Source organism: Biomphalaria glabrata, chromosome 3 (genome assembly GCF_947242115.1).
Source record: "Biomphalaria glabrata chromosome 3, xgBioGlab47.1, whole genome shotgun sequence".
In the NCBI taxonomy this organism is placed as follows: domain Eukaryota; kingdom Metazoa; phylum Mollusca; class Gastropoda; family Planorbidae; genus Biomphalaria; species Biomphalaria glabrata.
This window is the reverse complement of record NC_074713.1, coordinates 6,878,475-6,900,496: the sequence shown is the minus strand read 5'-3', so window position 1 is coordinate 6,900,496 and position 22,022 is coordinate 6,878,475. Positions and strand designations below refer to the sequence as shown.

At 39.5% G+C, this 22,022-nt stretch overlaps 1 protein-coding gene and 1 long non-coding RNA gene across 2 annotated transcripts in view; one reads left to right on the top strand and one right to left on the bottom strand.

Annotated features, from left to right (window-relative positions):
* The window catches only part of LOC106055341 (inositol-tetrakisphosphate 1-kinase-like), a 41,197-nt gene that overhangs the window by 14,248 nt on the left and 4,927 nt on the right, over positions 1–22,022 (bottom strand). Inside the window, exon 3 of the mRNA XM_056023120.1 lies at positions 5,177–5,302. Coding sequence (XP_055879095.1) covers positions 5,177–5,302 — 126 coding nt within the window. The remainder of the gene's footprint in view (positions 1–5,176; positions 5,303–22,022) is intronic.
* Positions 16,900–17,331, top strand: LOC129925035 (uncharacterized). Its single transcript, XR_008776898.1, has 2 exons — positions 16,900–17,027; positions 17,161–17,331. It is a non-coding gene; the product is annotated as an uncharacterized LOC129925035 (long non-coding RNA).

Below are 22,022 nucleotides of genomic sequence, written 5' to 3'. Positions count from 1 at the left end.
AAAAAAGGAAACTTTTTTTTTTAACAAATCGGGTAAACCCATTTTTACAGTTTTATATTTGATATCAATAGGTCGGCTGATCGGGTAAATCCATTTTCACACTCTACTTTTATTTTAATGACAAAATCTAAAAAATGTAAAGGGAACATTTGCAATGTTAGATATGGATCGAAATCCAATTGACTAGATCAGTAATATCCAAACTAAGACCAGCAGGGCACGGGTCATATCCGGCTAATTAAAAAAAAAATTTAAAAAGGAGGGAAACCAAAGTTTGTTTGTTTTAAATATTTAAAAAAATGCACCAAGAGAATCATTTTGTGTAGTATGTCTTGCATAAGTCACTAGAATAAAAGTGTCTGAACTTTTACTAGAATAAAAGTGTCTGAACTTTTAAAGAACCACCAAACCTGAAACGCTTCAAATAGATCTAGTTGTAAGCCAGAAAGTCAGGGTCAGGGTCTATTGATGGTTGTGTTCAGACAAGTTCAACACGCCAACACAAAGAACTCTTCAAGTGCCGTGCCAGAGTAAAGAAAGCGATGCCATGACATACCAAACATATATATTTTTTTTAAAATCTATGGTAGATGGGTAACTACTGAGTATACGTGGGTAAAACTGAAAGATTGTACACTCGTAGCTAGATGTCTAGAAATGAGGTGTCATTCTCGTGACAGTAAATTGTTAGACATTTACTTCTGAGTTGTACTTGCAAACGTTGGACTGACAAGGCCAAGGCAAAATATACATGTATTTCAATTGTCTATACGAAACAGAAGGATCCATATATACAGAGAGAGAAGAAGAGAGAGAGAGAGGGGGGGGGGAGTTTCAACATTAAAAAAACAACAACACAAAAAAACTAACTGACAAACAAAAGTTTTATAGTTTCATACAAACACCTGACTGACATGCACAACAAAGTGACCAGGAAATAAAAACAAAAAATGAAACCACGATCATAATGAACAGATTTAATATGGGAACAACTGACACTCTCATTTCTGAAAAGGTTTGCTTTCTAAAGACCTGAAGTGGCCCACGAATAGATGGTTTAACATCATGAGGTTTCAAAACAAAACGTGATAGCTACGAGCTAAGAGCAGTGCTTTGATAGGAAGTGCATAGTAGTCTATGCCTCTTAGGAGGTGGCTTTCTGCACCTATTGTGGATATAATTGTAAAACTGAGCTATGTTTACATTTCGAAAAGACTGCCTTGTTTGTAGTTTGTGAAATATAAGTGTCACAGGGACATGGACAAATAATATAAAATGAAACAAATAAAATATTTGAGAATTGTCTTTAAAAATGCATTCACTCAATATCAATGGGTTAGAAATCAGGGGATGTAATAGTGTAATGTTCTCAGCTTTTGAAATGCGAAATCTTTCTCTTATCCTTCCATCGCTTTTGTAACTTTGAGGTGAAGGTAATTGTCGCCCCTGAGCTACATCTCGGTAAACCCTTCAGATCTATAAAATCTAGTCCACCTCTACTTCTGGTGCACGCAGTAATGGCAGCTATATAAAGGAACAATAACCCACCATTTCCACCTTCCATTCACAGCAGACGTAGCAGGTAAATAGCGTCACCACCACAAGACACGTTGCCATGATTCCATACCAAACGCTCCCAACCCGACACACGCACACACGTCACCGCCATGCATTTCTTAAACTTCTGGTTCAACTGCTTTACAAAAGTAGGTCAACAGGACCTGTTAGCTTGTTTTTTTTTTGGTCACCGTGATTAAAATAGATCAATTTATTGTCAGATAAAGCAGCCGACCTAAACCAGTTTGACGTGGTGTGTCGTCATCAGGCTTTGTCAAAGTACACACACACACACAGACGCACAAAATAAAAGGGGCCTTCGAGAGATATAGGCTGACATGAACCCGACGGAGAACTCAAGTGCTGAGTTACTTTAAGATGACACCAACAGAGAGTGATGCAATCACACTACACCAGTTAGACCTGGTCTTGTTTTACAAGTCATCCTCTACATAGCACAGTATGCATTCATTAACCCCTGAGACCAATAGGCAGATGCCAAACAATTGACACGCATGCCTAAAAAAAGAGTTCGTGTGTTGAATTCATCTTAAATTCATCATATATATATATATATATATATATATATATATATATATATATATATATATATATATATATATATATATATATATATATATATATATATATATATATATATATATATATATATATATATATATATATAAAAGGCTTGTCTTCGAGTCCGATGATAAATGAGGAATGCAGTATTTCCCGTGGCTATTTCTCAGTGTTGTTTTGTTTCAAGAATAACTTTCTGCAGTTTCGAATACAGGAAATCATTAACAAATCCTCTCAAAACTTTTCAACCGTAAGGCCGTAAAACTAATGGGGCTTCTTAATTCGTAATAAAATGGCCAACATTGCCAATTAGCACATGGCCATAAAATTCAATCGTCTTGGCCTGATCAGATATGACACTTCTATAATGCCCATACCATTGCATTAGTTAATATTTCCACTGCATTTCTGTACATTAACGCTCAGTAACTCGTTTAGATTGCACAAAACAAAAAATAAATAAATTATTAGATGTATATAGCTATAAACCTTTCTTTGGTATCATGATACAAGAATTAACTACACTGACAAAAAAGAGCAATAACATGTGATAGAAGGCCAGTGGGAAAAAAAAGAAGAAAACAATAAAAATAAACAATGAAGGAGTTAGGTGCCAAAAAGTATCCAGTCACATCATAGAGACAAGTGCTAGTCACAAGAGGTTTCTACCCTACAGTTAGCTGTTTATGCTACTTTTGTTTGTTTATTCTTATATCAAAGCTTATATCAACTCACTATGTCTGTCCGTCTGATTATGTTATTTAATAAATATTTTATCAACAGTATAATTATTGTTTGTTTAAAATACATTGAATTTACAAACATGTTTTATTTTTTTCTATCACTTTAAATACACAATAGTTGTGTATATTTATTTCAAAATCACTATCTATTGAGAATTCTCTTTCAATGTATCAAGGGCGTGCTCTCTAGCTGTACCACTAGCACTGGGTTGGGAACAAACTCCTATATTGACAGCTGTACCACTAGGTTGGGAACACACTCCTATATTGACAAGGTTAGGAACACTCCTATATTGACAGCACTACCACTAGGCTGGGAACAAACTCCTATATTGACAGCACTACCACTAGGCTGGGAACAAACTCCTATATTGACAGCACTACCACTAGGCTGGGAACAAACTCCTATATTGACAGCTCTACCACTAGGCTGGGAACAAACTCCTATATTGACAGCACTACCACTAGGCTGGGAACAAACTCCTATATTGACAGCACTACCACTAGGCTGGGAACAAACTCCTATATTGACAGCGCTACCACTAGGCTGGGAACAAACTCCTATATTGACAGCTCTATCACTAGGTTGGGTACAAACTCCTATATTGACAGCACTACCACTAGGCTGGGAACAAACTCCTATATTGACAGCTCTATCACTAGGTTGGGTACAAACTCCTATATTGACAGCGCTACCACTAGGCTGGGAACAAACTCCTATATTGACAGCTCTATCACTAGATTGGGTACAAACTCCTATATTGACAGCTGTACCACTAGGTTGGGAACACACTCCTATATTGACAAGGTTAGGAACACTCCTATATTGACAGCACTACCACTAGGCTGGGAACAAACTCCTATATTGACAGCACTACCACTAGGCTGGGAACAAACTCCTATATTGACAGCTCTATCACTAGGTTGGGTACAAACTCCTATATTGACAGCGCTACCACTAGGCTGGGAACAAACTCCTATATTGACAGCTCTATCACTAGGTTGGGTACAAACTCCTATATTGACAGCTGTACCACTAGGTTGGGAACACACTCCTATATTGACAAGGTTAGGAACACTCCTATATTGACAGCACTACCACTAGGCTGGGAACAAACTCCTATATTGACAGCACTACCACTAGGCTGGGAACAAACTCCTATATTGACAGCACTACCACTAGGCTGGGAACAAACTCCTATATTGACAGCACTACCACTAGGCTGGGAACAAACTCCTATATTGACAGCACTACCACTAGGCTGGGAACAAACTCCTATATTGACAGCACTACCACTAGGCTGGGAACAAACTCCTATATTGACAGCACTACCACTAGGCTGGGAACAAACTCCTATATTGACAACACTACCACTAGGCTGGGAACAAACTCCTATATTGACAGCACTACCACTAGGCTGGGAACAAACTCCTATATTGACAAGATTGGGAACAAACTCCGATATTGACAGCACTACCACTAGGCTGGGAACAAACTCCTATATTGACAGCACTACCACTAGGCTGGGAACAAACTCCTATATTGACAGCACTACCACTAGGCTGGGAACAAACTCCTATATTGACAGCGCTACCACTAGGCTGGGAACAAACTCCTATATTGACAGCGCTACCACTAGGCTGGGAACAAACTCCTATATTGACAGCGCTACCACTAAGTTGGGAACAAACTCCTATACCGACAAATGCGCGTGAGGCAAATTTTATTTTTTATGGCAACTCATTATGAAAACCATGTATATGTCACCACACCGTAAAGTTAGAAAAAAAAATGTAGTTTGCAATACAATTCCACTCAATATAATCTGTGACCTACTGAAAGTATTTTAAACCAGACAAGAAAGTCAGCAAGTCACATGATGTGTCGCGTGTTGTCCAAGTCAGTGTTTCTCTTACAATGTGATGTTCTCAATTGCAGTAGCCAGTAGTTGTAAACACCCTGGACAGAAGTCTATACGATTCTCCAAGCAGTTAAAAAGAAGTTGAGACAAAGTGTTATGTCTATGAATAGATGCGCAATCAGAGTTAGCTCACAGTGTGTTTGGTTGAAGTAAGTAATAGGTAAGACTGGATGAGTAAAACATACATGTGGCACCAAATGTTGACTAATGAACCGGGCTGTAAGTGTTTAAAAACACGGGCTGTAAGTGTTTAAAAACAATGTGTTTGAGGGCTGCATGTGTTTAAAAGCAATGTGTTTGCAGAGGCGGCCTTAGGGGGTGGCGAGTGGGACACGCGTACCAGTATTCGTGTCTGTCTTGTGTTGACCTTACCTCCAGGTTTTGAACAGCTCTTTCGGAAGACTGGTGCCCATCATAGGCTCTTGCCAGCAGGTCAGTGACCTTGTGCACCAACAGATCAAAGGGGCCCTGCTTCTCCAGGGGTTGCTTGAGATCGATCTGAAACAAAGCAGGACAAGCTCAATACATGTAGATCCACATATAAAATCAATTACACGGGGGGTGAAAGACAGCAGAAAGTAACAGACAATATTTGTTAGAAAAAAAATGTAGAAAACATCATTTATAAAATAATGTATACACTATTTAAATTTGATTTTGTTCTTTCCAAAGTAACGCAAATATCTAGGAACTAGCTTCTAAACGGGCTCTTCAAAGTGTTAAGAGAGTAATGGAGAAAGGCTGTCAACAGATCATGTGTGGTGCCCCAACGGTTCAGCCGAACAAGATGAAAGTGGAGGCGTGAATGTATACCATCTTCTCAATAATTGCTTTACATTTCTAAGATTGGAACAGATTGCAATAAGTGGGTCAATGCTACTGCACTTTTAGGATGTAGTTAATCAGCTGATGATGAGACGCGCGTGCTCGAGTGGGGATGTACTCAGGAGCTCACCAAAGCGAACTTTACAAAACCCTCGGGAGAGACTCGGAGAATTGAACATAACTCGATCTATCTGGCTGCACCTGAACACGCTATCAAGCCCCCCCCCCCCCCCCATCCTCCTCTCACCTTTTCAATTTGTTCTCGCCGTTCAACGCAAAGCTCAACAGGTGACCCAATTAGAAAGCTGAACCTGTTTCAGCGGCGGAGACGACAAAGTTTGGTAAAGTGTTTCAAGACAGGTTAATAACCTAACACCTAATTCATACCCAACTCGACAAATAAGCGCTAGTGACTCATTAGCTTGAGTAATAGCTCGGAAACCAACTGACGCCACTCCTAGTTACATTGGCTCACTCCAAACTAATGACGTCATATGCGCTGTGGAGGGTAGAAAAGGAATGTACACAGCCTCATATTTGAACATCTATTATTTTTTTTATTGAACAAAAAATATACAAGTGTAACAATATACACAAAGCCTTCATTTCAACGCAGCAGATAGGAACCCATGCGTTTGAAAAAAAACTACAACTTCTTTTTGTATTGACCTCACGTCTAGACTCAGTGATCGAATTCGTAACATTCATTACCACTAGGATAACAGATCACAGGCCATCTAAAGCTTCACATTGTAAGTGCTGTCAGACAACTTTGAAAACGTATATAGGAATTGTAGTTTTCTCTAGGAAGGGGAAACCATCTAGTAGACATAGTTAAGCATTGAGTTAACGTTGTTGAACCTTTGACTGACGTGCACAGCTCAGACTACAGAGTAGAAATGTCTTGAGAAAGCGTTTGAATATTACATGATATTGCATTGCAGGTCATCAAGGTTACATTGTTAGACATACGGGAGACCACGTTTAGCTTGGGGCACTAGACAATGAAAGCAAATAATTACCGGTATTTCTAAAACCTAAAACAAAAATTCTCCTTCAAAGTTGATAGTGTGGTCCTCTCTGACGGACATGTCTATAGTCATCTCTGGCGTAGATGACTGTGTATGTGGTTCTCTATGACGTAGATGACTATGTGGTCCTCTCTGACGTAGATGACAGTATGTGATCCTCTCTGACGTAGATGACTGTATGTGGCCCTCTCTGACGAACATGGCTGTATATGTGGTGCTCTCAGACGTACATTACTGTGTGTGTGGACCTCTTAGACGAACATGTCTTTGGTCATCCTTGACGAATATGACTGTGCCACAAGCAATGAAAAACAGACCAAAAGCACGTTCTATTTTTCAATGCTCGATATTTGACAAGAGATCAGTGCGGTCTTTGAGGTACAAGGCTATGTATGCGGTCCTCTCTGACGTCCATTGCTAGGTCTGTGGTCATCTCTTACAAGACTGTGCGGCCCACAAGCACTTAGGTTCTACTTTTGAATTTGTTTTGGGTTTTTAAAAAAAAAAGGGAATCAAGAGAGTTGTGTCACGTGTTTGTTGTCATGGGCGATGCACGCGACAAGCAAACATGACACTCGTTATCCAAGGTGCATGAAGATTACACTGGCATGACAAAGACAAGTCACAAGTGGAGACAGAAAGATCAAAGGGGATGAAAATAAACTACTAGACTAGCTGACAAATGTGGCCAGAGGGTGAGTGAAAACATTGTGTGTCCAGCGGTTGGATCTAGTTTGATCTATGTGAGCAATACAATGGCAAACCGCCTTTAATACCCCCCCCCCCCCAACACACATAAATGTCACTGGAGTTGACAGCCGCCACGCCCCATCATCATGTGAACAACAAAGAATGCAGAATCTATGTTTACATTGTTTATTTTCACTCTAAATATTAATGTGAAGGCTATGTGATGAAACATTCGACCATATCTATGATTAAAAGTTGGTCCCTTTATGTGTTTTGTTTTTTTCACACCAGTGCCTGAAAATACCATCTGATTTAGCCTACTTTTCCCATTAAACAAATAAATGTAAAGACTTAGTTTCAAACAAGCAATAGCAGACTTTCTCCGTGTGTACACTACTAGATAGACTTTCTCCGTGTGTACACTACTAGATAGACTTTCTTCGTGTGTACACTACTGGATAGACTTTCTCCGTGTGTACACTACTGGATAGACTTTCTCCGTGTGTACACTACTGGATAGACTTTCTTCGTGTGTACACTACTGGATAGACTTTCTCCGTGTGTACACTACTAGATAGACTTTCTTCGTGTGTACACTACTGGATAGACTTTCTCCGTGTGTACACTACTGGATAGACTTTCTCCGTGTGTACACTACTGGATAGACTTTCTTCGTGTGTACACTACTGGATAGACTTTCTCCGTGTGTACACTACTGGATAGACTTTCTCCGTGTGTACACTACTGGATAGACTTTCTCCGTGTGTACACTACTGGATAGACTTTCTTCGTGTGTACACTACTGGATAGACTTTCTCCGTGTGTACACTACTGGATAGACTTTCTCCGTGTGTACACTACTGGATAGACTTTCTTCGTGTGTACACTACTGGATAGACTTTCTCCGTGTGTACACTACTGGATAGACTTTCTCCGTGTGTACACTACTGGATAGACTTTCTCCGTGTGTACACTACTGGATAGACTTTCTCCGTGTGTACACTACTGGATAGACTTTCTCCGTGTGTACACTACTGGATAGACTTTCTCTGTGTGTACACTACTGGATAGACTTTCTCCGTGTGTACACTACTGGATAGACTTTCTCCGTGTGTACACTACTGGATAGATTTTCTTCGTGTGTACACTACTACTGGATAGACTTTCTCCGTGTGTACACTACTGGATAGACTTTCTCCGTGTGTACACTACTGGATAGACTTTCCCTGTGTGTACACCACTGGATCGCAGTCTGCTAATCTGACGACAGAGCCGAGACGTACACAGACGCCCACTCGTCACCCGTGAACACACAATGGAGTACATCTTCTTGGATACGCCCTTAGGTTATCCCCACCTCAAGAAAAGCGGAGGGGAATCTTTTGAATGGTGTGTGAAGGTCAATGTCATTGTGATGTATGGCACAGGTCCAAGTAATGCCCGCAACTCCCTCAACTGGTAAATGAATGACTCATCAAACACATCAAATCTCTCCAAACCAAAAGGGCGTTAAAATGGGATTCTGACGCCTCCGCTCAGCCCAAAGCGCTATATTTGTTTTTCTCTCCCCAATCTCTAAAAAGATTAGAGTGTACACTGTTGAACATACAACAGACAAGTTTATTTTTCGAACGTTTGCACGTAGATTTCTCATTGAGATCTTTACATTCTCACAAAACTAGTTGTTGTTTTAATCCGAAATATTTACAATTTAAACTAATCTCCCTTCCTCAAAATATTTTATTTTGTAACTTTCCAGACACTGTGGTGGACAACATTTTGTTTCCAGACACTGTGATGGAGAACTATTGTTTCTAGACACTGTATATTGGTCAACTTTTTTTTTCCATACACTGTATATTGGTCAACCATTTGTTTCCAGACACTGTATATTGGTCAACCATTTGTTTCCAGACACTGTATATTGGTCAACTATTTGTTTCCAGACACTGTTTATTGGTCAACTATTTGTTTCCAGACACTGTATTGGTCAACTATTTGTTTCCAGACACTGTATATTGGTCAACTATTTGTTTCCAGACACTGTATTGGTCAACTATTTGTTTCCAGACACTATTGGTCAACTATTTGCTTCCAGACATTGTATATTGGTCAACTATTTGTTTCCAGACACTGTATATTGGTCAACTTTTTGTTTCCAGATACTGTATTGGTCAACTATTTGTTTCCAGACACTGTATATTGGTCAACTGTTTGTTCGTTATACTGGTTTCGGGTGTTCCATTAAAATTGAGTTACAACCGAGTCCAAACCTCCCAAAGGACGGCGGGGGATGGAGACGGGCAGGGTTCGAACCAGGGATCAACGAGACGACAGTCCTGTATGCATACCACACGACCAGGCAGCCGAGTGTCATTGAATCACTTAGCACTTGATTTCCCAGTGTTTCTTACTATGCGGACCACCGTACGAAGCTTATCGTCTGGGCGGTTCTCAAGGAACACGCGTCATTTGTTTCACAAGCCACTGAGTCAGTGGCACACTCTTTGACTGATCAAAGGGGGGATAGTTTTCATGGACCATGCCGAAGATCTATACAGAAATAATTAAGGATCAAAGCTTAACATCAATTCAAAGAGAGTAATTCAGAAGGTGTGGTATACTGAGAAACCATCTAATAATCTAATTGCTGGGCAGTAGATTGTTTTCTTACTGAGCGTATTTACAAAGCACTATGATACATTCATGATGAACCGAGACTTTTAAACGTCTGGTTGGTCTACTCATAAACTGGTCACAGTACGTCACGTCTAATTGCACACAAGGGGGGATGAATTTATTATTTCCCAACTACCTATCACAGAGTTTCCTGTTCTACATAACACAGTATACACGAGATGGAGGGGGGGGGGGCGAGGTCCTGTTTTCAATAACAGTGTAGCCACAGAGACACACTCTTCTGTTTCCAATAGCACAGCAGTCATTGAAAAAAAAGTGTTTTATCACATAATTTACATAGATCTAATTTCAACCATCGCCACTGCAAGCTTTTCTGTGACGCGTTATTTAAAATATCTGTTAACACGATGCAATGTCTTGCTACTAAAGGGATATTTAAAAAAATAAATATGTTTAAAGAGGTGAGTGTGTGTGTGTACGTGTTGGAGGGGTGGTTAATCGAGCTCGCAGAATACAAGATAAGAGTTTGCAAGCTGAACAATGTCATGTCATCGGATTCTTTTAGACAGACCGACCACCCAAATAAGTAGCTTTTCCCATTTTGGGGGCCGCTAAAAAATGAACTAGCTTGTTACATGTATCAATTTCAGTGATCAAGTAAGATATTTGTGATGCAGAAACCGTGAAATCAAACGTTTTTTTTTTTTTTTGTTTGGATGCCCATCAAACCAAATGGTTAAGTAGCTAAGCAGACATTTTACCAACACAAAACAAGCCCAGTAGGTTGCATTGTCTGGAGCATTGATTGTCACTCGAGTTGATTCACATCAGCTAATCGACTACTTCACCTGGTTGACTGAATTTATTACAGAAATCTGTAATTTCACCTGGTTTCGTCATTGATTGCATCCCTTACTAACGTACCGTCCGTCTGTATCGTCTTCGTGTACTGTTATAGTTCTGTATTGTTTCACTTCTTCAGTAGATGTGGGTTGTTGTTTTTTTAAATTTATTACCATAAAATTTATGCAACCATAAACTAACAATCGCAATTATTTTTTTCTCTTAGTATAATGTAGACCAGCGGTTCTCAACCTTTGAAGCCCGGCGACCCCTTTTTACAATCCCCCACTCTGCCGCGACCCCCCCCCTCCCCACACACACATACAGCAATAGAAGAATAGACAAAAGCAATCCATATTTTCGATGGTCTTAGCCGACCCCTGGCAAATCGCCATTCGACCCCCAATGGGGTCGCGACCCACAGGTTGAGGACCGCTGATGTAGACCGAAAGAAACAAAAAAAAAAAAAGGTTGTTTACGGTAAACTCTGGGAGGGGCTGCGCTTAGCAACAGGAGAGACAGCGAGGGATGTGAAGCGACAAGGAGGAAGGTATGTATTGTCCACCTACATCACACACAGATCTCAACCTTTACCAATGGACCACTTTAAGCAAAGAATTGAATGCTGAAGGAAATAAATACCTTCTTCCACACTATTTGTAACTTTGTTTTCTTTCAAAAGCATGTGTTCGAAAGTATGGTTTACCAGCATATATAGTGTATGTGTGTGCGTGTCAGTGAATTGTTAACAGGAAATGTTGAGCGTATGGTTCATCCTTCGAGAACCGCCGACTACACTCTGGCCTTAAAGTCAACACTCTATATCAGTAGCCCAAGTAAACACAAGCCATAAGTTACTGTTGACATATTTATTTCTGGATACGAAACTTCAAACTTAATACAGGTATCTTACCTGTAAACACCCATTCGTTAAAACTCAAACCTGGAAGATTTGCCCAGTTTAAATATAAGACAAAGATACAATCCTAGGACTGCATAATGTAGTGTTGACCAAACTACGGTCCCCGGCCATATCCGCGGTACTTTCCTGCCCCCTCCAGACTTCTCCCCTCAGTGCATTATTAATGCCGCTGGGTTCCACTGGACACGACGATAGTTTGTGATGTATGTATGTGAGATGTCTCGTGTGCAGTTTTTTGTTCTCTCCCATACAGCGCTTCCCCATGTGGGGGATAGGGGAATCCCCCCCTCCCCAGATATGGTGAGTACCGGGGAAATAAAATACCCGGGTTGGACCAAAATCAAACCAGCTGCTTTGAAGGAAGTGGAGGGATCAACAAAGGCTAGGGCAGCTTACCCGAAAATAGAGGCAGCTATCCAGAGAGCTGAAAGTGGGCACCCCCCCCCAGATGGTTATGCGCAGGGCTAACAACCCAGTCCTTTTAAAAACATAAGTGTTACGAAAGCTAAACCACTGATGAAAACCCGGACTGATCATAGCGGGAAACGACCTATGCCTAAAATCTACACGATTTTGGTTTGGCCACCACGAGTACGTTGGCTTGATGACGTAGAGGCAGATCTACAACAGCTAAAAGTACGGGCATGGATGGGCACATGATAAGATTAGAATGGAGAGATGTGCTAAAGCAGGCTAGGGCCCTCCATGTGCTGTAGCTCCTCTGGGATGAATGGATAAATACATGTAGGCTTACATCTTTATTAACAAACTTCCATAATCATTGGCCTCCTTTAGTCGTAGTACGACTATGGTTCATCTCAGAGCATACTTCCTCATGTAGCTGTGGAGCGGCAGTGGAGCCCTATTTTGGAGAGACACTCCCGTCCACAGATAGCGCAGGTAAATGTGGCTTTTACTTCGGTGGTAGAGGAGCTGGCCGTTTTTCGGATTGTATGTTTTTCTTTCTGAGTTGAGACCCATGTACTTTCACTGTCCATAGCTTTCTTGGTCACTGTCTCTCTCCATCTGGTGCGGTCTAGAGCTATGTCTTCCCAATAGTCAGTAATGATGATGTTCACTGATTTGAGGTCACGTTTTATTACATCTATGTAACGGATGTGGGGGCGACCAGTTTTTCTTGTGCCAGTCGCGAGTTGTCCATAGAGGATGATTTTCGGGATGCGCTTGTCCTCCATCCGGCGAACATGTCCAAGCCAGCGCAAACGGCGTTGTATAAGGGATGTAAAGATGCTGGGAATAACTGAACGCGCAAGGATCTCAGTATTGTGCACTTTTTCTTTCTTTACAAACTTCCATAATACATGTAGACCTACATCTTTACTTAAAATTTACATAATACATTGAATGGTTAACTTTATGTTCACAAGCACAGTATACAAAGGTCAAGAATTTAATTTTATTTAATTCAAATCTTAATGAATATTCTATATTAAATATAGCAATCGAACCACCCAACGACCAAAAAAAGTGGTCCGTTGGTCCACCAAACTAGAACGCTGGAAAGCAGACGAGAAGCGCCATCTTGAATAAATTATGAAATAGTTTATTGATATTCACTCGAAGTTATAAGGCCCAAAGAAACTACTTCTGAGCTGTATACAGAGTTGAAGTCACAGTACACTTCATGTTTCCAGGGTGTACTGTTCCCATCTGTACGATGGAACACCAACCTTGTGTAAGTTTCCAGACAGAAAGAAAACTCGTTACAAGATGGATTACAGAAAGTGAAAGTCACTGTGTAGGCTGCTCAATGGAAAAAAATGCTACAAGAATTTGTATAGCAGCACTAAATTTCCATCATTACTTTGCTCTTCTAAAAAAAAAAACCAAAAAGCTTCCCATTTCTGTATTGAAATATCACCAAACAAACAGAGTGGACTAGACAAAGATAGCGTAAGTTAGCGATAGCCTTCAACTAGAGATAAACAGTCTATTATGTAACCTAGATAACACAGAGACTAGAACCATGGCGGGACACATCAAAGGTCTACATCGTGTGACACACTCGACTGTGTCTTCTCAACAGCTGTCACACACACACACAAGAGTTACTCGACCCCCCACTCAACAGGAAGCGTGAGTACACACACCATAAACACATACACACACGCGGAGAGACTACGTGGCAACACACATCACGCACACAAAGAAAGTGAACACAGCACAACTACGTAAACCCCTGTGTAGTGTGTATGTGTTATATATATATATATATACTTATGAAAACTTTAAAATAAATTTCAGGTCAACTAAAAGGGGGGGGGGCGCTGCCTGTCATAAATGCGATCATGTGGTTCTACTCATCCTAAATCTTCGGAATCGAAGACATTGCCATTATTATTAGATAGTTGAACAATGTTTACCAACAGTGACGCTCTCTGCAATCAGAAGACACTAAAATAATAGTGGAGCATACAAAACAAAGTGCATTGAGCAAGTACAATATGCACTATTTACTAGTCAATAATACTAAAACATTGGAGGAGAGCTGGGAGGATCTAGATCTATAAAGCGTCAAGAAGGCCTATCACCCATTGGAACACGGGCTAGATGCTAAACACAATGAGAGTGGGAAAACTAAGTACTTGAAGTGGCGGGTGTAGGTCCACTGCTGCACGTCATACAGAGTACCCTTGGTACGCACACAAAATAGACAACTGATCGATAATCGATATAACCAATCAATATCCAATTAAAATGCCCCAATATCTTTTTATTGAACAAGCGATATTTAGCGTCCACACCAATACTTCAAACTGACACAAAAAAAAAACAAGTATCAATAATAAGTCTACGCGACAGCATGTCCAGCCTACAGTGACATGACAAGTGAAAACAAAACATTAACATTTGAAATAGTTTTTTTTAACCCAGTCTTTCATTGCTACGCGATTGCAGCAGTTATAACGTTTGATAATTGGCATTTTTTAAAGGGGATTTTCATAATTAAGTAAATTACAATAATCTACTTTTTTATTTACATTATGATTTTAAAAAAACAAACCACCTTACAAGCGATAAAATACTGTTTAAGACACTTATTATATATGAATTTTAAATACAGTTTGTCAATGCTTCCATATTAAGTACACCAGATGCACACATACACAAAGCTAGCTATTTACATCCATAAATGTCTTCGCTAATAAATGTGTTGAGAAAATCCAAATATTTCCTACAGTTGGCATAAAAACGTTTCACCATTTTGAACTTTGGCAAAACAATCAACGTGTTTTATTGGATCGTCAGACCACGTGTTTTTCAATACAGTTCTGCTAGACGTGGACATCGCGACATCATTAGCACCTTAGGACAAGGATAGGGAGAAATTCCACCATTGTATTCAGCAAGTGGCCAAGACAAGAAAGACCTTCCACCTGAAGCAGACACCCACCACCTTGACGTCAGTTGACACGATACTGGAAACGTTAAGAGCATTCCTTTTTTTCTGGTTCTATTCCGAACCACTGGTCCGAAATAAAAAAAAAAAAACAAGCTCAGCGAACCAGGGGGACAAAAAATTGGTGGTGATGGAAGGGAGGAGTTATAGGTTGGTGTCAAAACGCAACTCTATCGCTAGCTGTATATCAGTTTATTCTGAAGTAACGGGCAGATTTGTCAGCTATTTTCTCGCTAATTAGTTTGCCCACGAAGGGTTTAAAAACACGACCGTCAAAACTACAAGCTCTCCTTGGTCAATTGCGTCAGTGCTGTGTCGTGACGACGGTGGCAACCATTTTTTTTTATGTTCACGATCAGAAGCCACAAGAAGTATGTATTAACTGGCAAGCTAGTCTTTGAATTCAGCCAAGCAACTGGCAAAGCTCAATGGGTGATCTTTTCAGACATCGGGCGTGAAGTATGCCCCTGATTGAAGTTATACCATTTTGCGCCCATCTATAACACCATGAACTTATTTGGTATCACCGCGCCAAAACAATATTGCTGGCATCAATAGGGCGTCCTTGACATTTTTTTTTTGTCCAATTCTTTCTAAATCTCTTCAAATCTTTCTTTATTTTTCTTACGTTAATGTTCCATTATATCGCCACCACATTTGATCGTATCGACTCCTTTGTCTCTCTTAATGTGTTTTATACTCCGCAACCACGAGCAAAAACTACGCAAAGACTTTTCTGTGGGAACAAGTCAAATGGACAAGAAATAGAGGAAGTCGAAGGAAGTGACTGGCCTGTCAGTGGAAGTTCTACAGATCATGAGCGGTGCCCCAAAGACAAATGAAATTTCTGAGAGCTACAAAGACATTTTAAAAAAATTAATTACTAACGTACATCTGTAGTCATTGAGTTGAGACAAAACCAACATGTGATTGTTAATTAGCTGTTCGTATTGAAATAATAAAATGAAAGAATGACTACCCAAGTCTATCGCATTTATGTATTACCAATAGAAAGAAGTAAATAAAAAATGTTGCGTCTTATTTTGAACTAAAAGTTACTTTCACAAATGCTATACATTTATTTCACTAACATATAAACATTCTCCTATGTTAATGGCGCACAGTTTTAATAAGTCAAGGTCAGTACCTTGAACTCCAGAGCTAGAGCGATTGAACAATATGTAATGAACTCAAATGACCCCCAAGAGCTGATATGAATGGTGATAGTCAGAATAAATTAAGTAGGTCAACTCAGGCCAGTCTTTGATTTACCGTAAACATGCTAGATTTGTCAGAGTAAACAGAGTTTAGATCAAACACCACTTACTTCATGACAAGTTATTTACAATTTTTAATGCATTTGTATTGAGTACAAAATACATTTTATCCCAATAGTTTGGTGCCTGAACACTGAATAGTTAAGTACCTGAACACCCAATAGCCAAGCACTTGAACACCCAATAGCTAAGTAATAAATTCAAATACACAGATCTACAAGCTGTCCCGACAGGAACGACACATAATTTTCCCTTCAGAACCGGACACAGCAGAAAGAGACAACACATGTTCGGAGTCTAAAAATTGAGTACTAAAATTTGCCCTAGTGAAGCATCACCAGAGAAGACCGACCATGTCCTTCAAAGTTGCATACTCAATTATCGAATGGCCCTGAAAAGACACAGTCCTCCGAATTTAATTGTATTTATTTTTTGTTCTTCCTTAGTGAATTAACTCAGATAGTTGGGGATGTTATTGCTGATCCAACTCTACCACGAACTGAAGACCATCACTGTCCTAAATGTGACCACAGAGAGGCAGTATTTTTTCCAGTCTCACAGCACAAAGGCAGAAGTAGGAATAAATTTGATCTAACTAGAACCTAGAAACACTACCATCATATTAATTGATCTAACTAGACCACTATCACCAGATTAATCCCTGTATAAAATTGGAAACCTTTTCTTGACTTGATTTATTTTCACAGGAGGGCATGAGATTGTATTATGTTTGCACCAATGCACAGTGCATGCACCGGTGGACAGAGTAAGCCTGGTTCCAGTCAGCTAATGTATACGATCCTTTTTTTTTTTTTTGGCTTGTACAAATGTTACCATAGACACTGTTCTTTTGTTAAACAATAAAGCTATAAACTTGCTGCCAATTTGTTATTGCGTATCAATCAAGTTAAATTATACTTTTTTTTTTCTTGTTCTACCGTATATAAATATGGCAGGTATTTGTTTTGTTACTTTGACTTTCCAAAGCCAGAGCAAACGGCGTTGTATAAGGGATGTAAAGATGCTGGGAATAACTGAACGCGCAAGGATCTCAGTATTGCACACTTTTTTTTCTTTACAAACTTTCATAATACATGTAGACCTACATCTTTACTTAAAATTTATATAATACATTGAATGGTTAACTTTATGTTCACAAGCTCAGTATACAAAGGTCAAGAATTTAATTTTATTTAATTCAAATCTTAATGAATATTCTATATTAAATATAGCAATCGAACCACCCAACGACCAAGAAAGTGGTCCGTTGGTCCACCAAACTAGAACGCTGGAAAGCAGACGAGAAGCGCCATCTTGAATAAATTCTGAAATGAGTTTATTGATATTCACTCGAAGTTACAAGGCCCAAAGAAACTACTTCTGAGCTGTATCTATGAAATACAGAGCTAATGACGGCATTGTTAATTATGTTATTATGGCGTCTGTCCAGTGTTTTCGCGGTCTTCCCTTTCCCGGACCAGCGACATTGTTATTTCCCTTGCTTTTTGTTAGTGAGTCGCCTGCCACAGTACACTTCATGTTTCCAGGGTGTACTGTTCCCGTCTGTATGATGGAACACCAACCTTGTGTAATTTTCCAGACAGAAAGAAAACTCGTTACAAGATGGATTACAGAAAGTGAAAGTCACTGTGTAGGCTGCTCAATGGAAAAAATGCTACAAGAATTTGCGTAACAGCACTAAATTTCCATCATTACTTTGCTCTTCTAAAAAAAAAAAAACCAAAAAGCTTCCCATTTCTGTATTGAAATATCACCAAAATAAACAGAGTGGACTAGACAAAGATAGCGTAAGTTAGCGATAGCCTTCAACTAGAGATAAACAGTCTATTATGTAACCTAGATAACACAGAGACTAGAACCATGGCGGGACACATCAAAGGTCTACATCGTGTGACACACACTCGACTGTGTCTTCTCAACAGCTGTCACACACACACAAGAGTTACTCGGCCCCACTCAACAGGAAGCGTGAGTACACACACCATAAACACATACACACACGCGGAGAGACTACGTGGCAACACACATTACGTACACAAACAAACAAAGTGAACACAGCACAACTACGTAAACCCCTGTGTAGTGTATGTGTGTTATATATATATAATTATGAAAACTTTAAAATAAATTTGAGGTCAACTAAAAAGGGGGGGGGGAGGGGCGCTGCCTGTCATAAATGCGACCATGTGGTCTTACTCATTCTAAATCTTCGGAATCGAAGACATGCCCATTACTATATGATAGTTGAACAATGTTTACCAACAGTAACACTCTCTGCAACCACAAGACACTAAAATGATAGTGGAGCATACAAAAAAAGTGCATTGAGCAAGTACAATATGCACTATTTACTAGTCAATAATAATAAAACCTTGGAGGAGAGCTGGGAGGATCTAGATCTATAAAGCGTCAAGAAGGCCTATCACCCATTGGAACACGGGCTAGATGCTAAACACAATGAGAGTGGGAAAACTAAGTACTTGAAGTGGCGGGTGTAGGTCCACTGCTGCACGTCATACAGAGTACCCTTGGTACGCACACAAAATAGACACCTGATCGATAATCGATATAACCAATCAATATCCAATTAAAATGCCCCAATATCTTTTTATTGAACAAGCGATATTTAGCGTCCACACCAATACTTCAAACTGACATACAAAAAAACAAGTATCAATAATAAGTCTACGCGACAGCATGTCCAGCCTACAGTGACATGACAAGTGAAAAACAAAACATTAACATTTGAAATAGTTTTTTTTTAACCCAGTATTTCATTGCTACGCGATTGCAGCAGTTGATCACGTTTCTTAATTGGCATTTTTAAAAGGGGATTTCCATAATTAGCCTAAGTAAAATACAATAATCTACTTTTTGTTTACATTATGATTTGAAAAAAAAACACACCTTACAAGCGATAAAATACTGTTAAAGACACTTATTATATATGAATTTGTAAATACAGTTTGTCAATGCCTCCATATTAAGTACACCAGATGCACACACACACACATACACAAAGATAACTATTTGCATCGCTAAAGAATGTCTTCGCTAATAAATGTGTTGAGAAAATCCAACTATTTCCTAAAGTTGGCATAAAAACTTTTCACCATTTTGAGTTTTGGTAAAACAATCAACGTGTTCTATTGGTTCGTCAGACCACGTGTTTTTCAATACAGTTCTGCTAGACGTGGACATCGCGACATCATTAGCACCTTAGGACAAGGATAGGGAGAAATTCCCACTATTGTATTCAGCAAGTGGCCAAGACAAGAAAGACCTTCCACCTGAAGCAGACACCCACCACCTAGACGTCAGTTGACACGATACTGGAAACGTTAAGAGCATTCCTTTTTTCTGGTTCTATTCCGAACCACTGGTCCAAACAAGCTCAGCGAACCAGGGGAACAAACAATTGGTGGTGATGGAAGGGAGGAGTTATAGGTTGGTGTCAAAACGCAACTCTATCGCTAGCTGTATATCAGTTTATTCTGAAGTAACGGGCAGATTTGTCAGCTATTTTCTCGCTAATTAGTTTGCCCACGAAGGGTTTAAAAACACGACCGTCAAAACTACAAGCTCTCCTTGGTCAATTGCGTCAGTGCTGTGTCGTGACGACGGTGGCAACCATTTTTTTTTATGTTCACGATCAGAAGCCACAAGAAGTATGTATTAACTGGCAAGCTAGTCTTTGAATTCAGCCAAGCAACTGGCAAAGCTCAATGGGTGATCTTTTCAGACATCGGGCGTGAAGTATGCCCCTGATTGAAGTTATACCATTTGGCGCCCATCTATAACACCATGAACTTATTTGGTATCACCGCGCCAAAACAATATTGCTGGCATCAATAGGGCGTCCTTGACATTTTTTTTTGTCCAATTCTTTCTAAATCTCTTCAAATCTTTCTTTATTTTTCTTACGTTAATGTTCCATTATATCGCCACCATATTTGATCGTATCGACTCCTTTGTCTCTCTTAATGTGTTTTATACTCCGCAACCACGAGCAAAAACTATTCAAAGACTTTTCTGTGGGAACAAGTAAAATGGAAAAGAAATACAGGAAGTCGAAGGAAGTGACGGGCCTGTCAGTGGAAGTTCTACAGACCATGAGCGGTGCCCCAAAAACAAATGAAATTTCTGAGAGCTACAAAGACATTTTTTAAAAATTAATTACTAACGTACATCTGTAGTCATTGAGTTGAGACAAAACCAACATGTGATTGTTAATTAGCTGTTCGTATTGAAATAATAAAATGAAAGAATGACTACCCAAGTCTATCGCATTTATTTATGTATTACCAATAGAAAGAAGTAAATAAAAAATGTTGAGTCTTATTTTGAACTAAAAGTTACTTTCACAAATGCTATACATTTATTTCACTAGCATATAAACATTCTCCTATGTTAATGACGCACAGTTTTAATAAGTCAAGGTCAGTACCTTGAACTCAAGAGCTAGAGCGATTGAAGAATATGTAATGAACTCAAATGACCCCCAAGAGCTGATATGAATGGTGATAGTCAGAATAAATTAAGTAGGTCACCTCAGGCCAGTCTTTGATTTACCGTAAACATGCTAGATTTGTCAAAGCCTCATCCAGTAAACAGAGTCTAGATCAAACACCATTTGCTTTATGACAAGTTATTTACAATCTTTAATGCATTTGTATCGAGTACAAAATACATTTTATCCCAATAGTTTGGTACTTGAACACTGAATAGTTAAGTACCTGAAGACCCAATAGCCAAACTCTTGAACACACAATAGTTAAGTAATTGAACACTCAATAGTTAAGTAATTGAACACCCAATAGTTAAGTACTTGAACACCCAATAGTTTAGTTTAGTACTTGAACACCCAATAGTTAAGTACTTGAACACCCAATAGTTTAGTTTAGTACTTGAACACCCAGTAGTTTAGTTTAGTACTTGAACACCCAATAGTTAAGTAATAGAACACCCAATAGCTAAGTGCTTGAACATAAAAAAAATAATTCAAATACACAGATCTACAAGCTGTCCCGACAGGAACGACACATAATTTTCACTTCAGAACCGGACACAGCAGAAAGAGACAACACATGTTCCGGACACAGCAGAAAGAGACAACACATGTTCCGGACACAGCAGAAAGAGACAACACATGTTCCGGACACAGCAGAAAGAGACAACACATGTTCCGGACACAGCAGAAAGAGACAACACATGTTCCGGACACAGCAGAAAGAGACAACACATGTTCCGGACACAGCAGAAAGAGACAACACATGTTCCGGACACAGCAGAAAGAGACAACACATGTTCCGGACACAGCAGAAAAAAGAGACAACACATGTTCAGGACACAGCAGAAAGAGACAACACATGTTCGGAGTCTAAAAATTGAGTACTAAAATTTGCCCTAGTGAAGCAACACCAGAGAAGACCGACCATGTCCCTCAAAGTTGCATACTCAATTATCGAATGGCCCTGAAAAGACACAGTCCTCCTAAAACCCACAACAATAACTATATGGAGAGCTGCCTGATCTGGAAACCACTGAG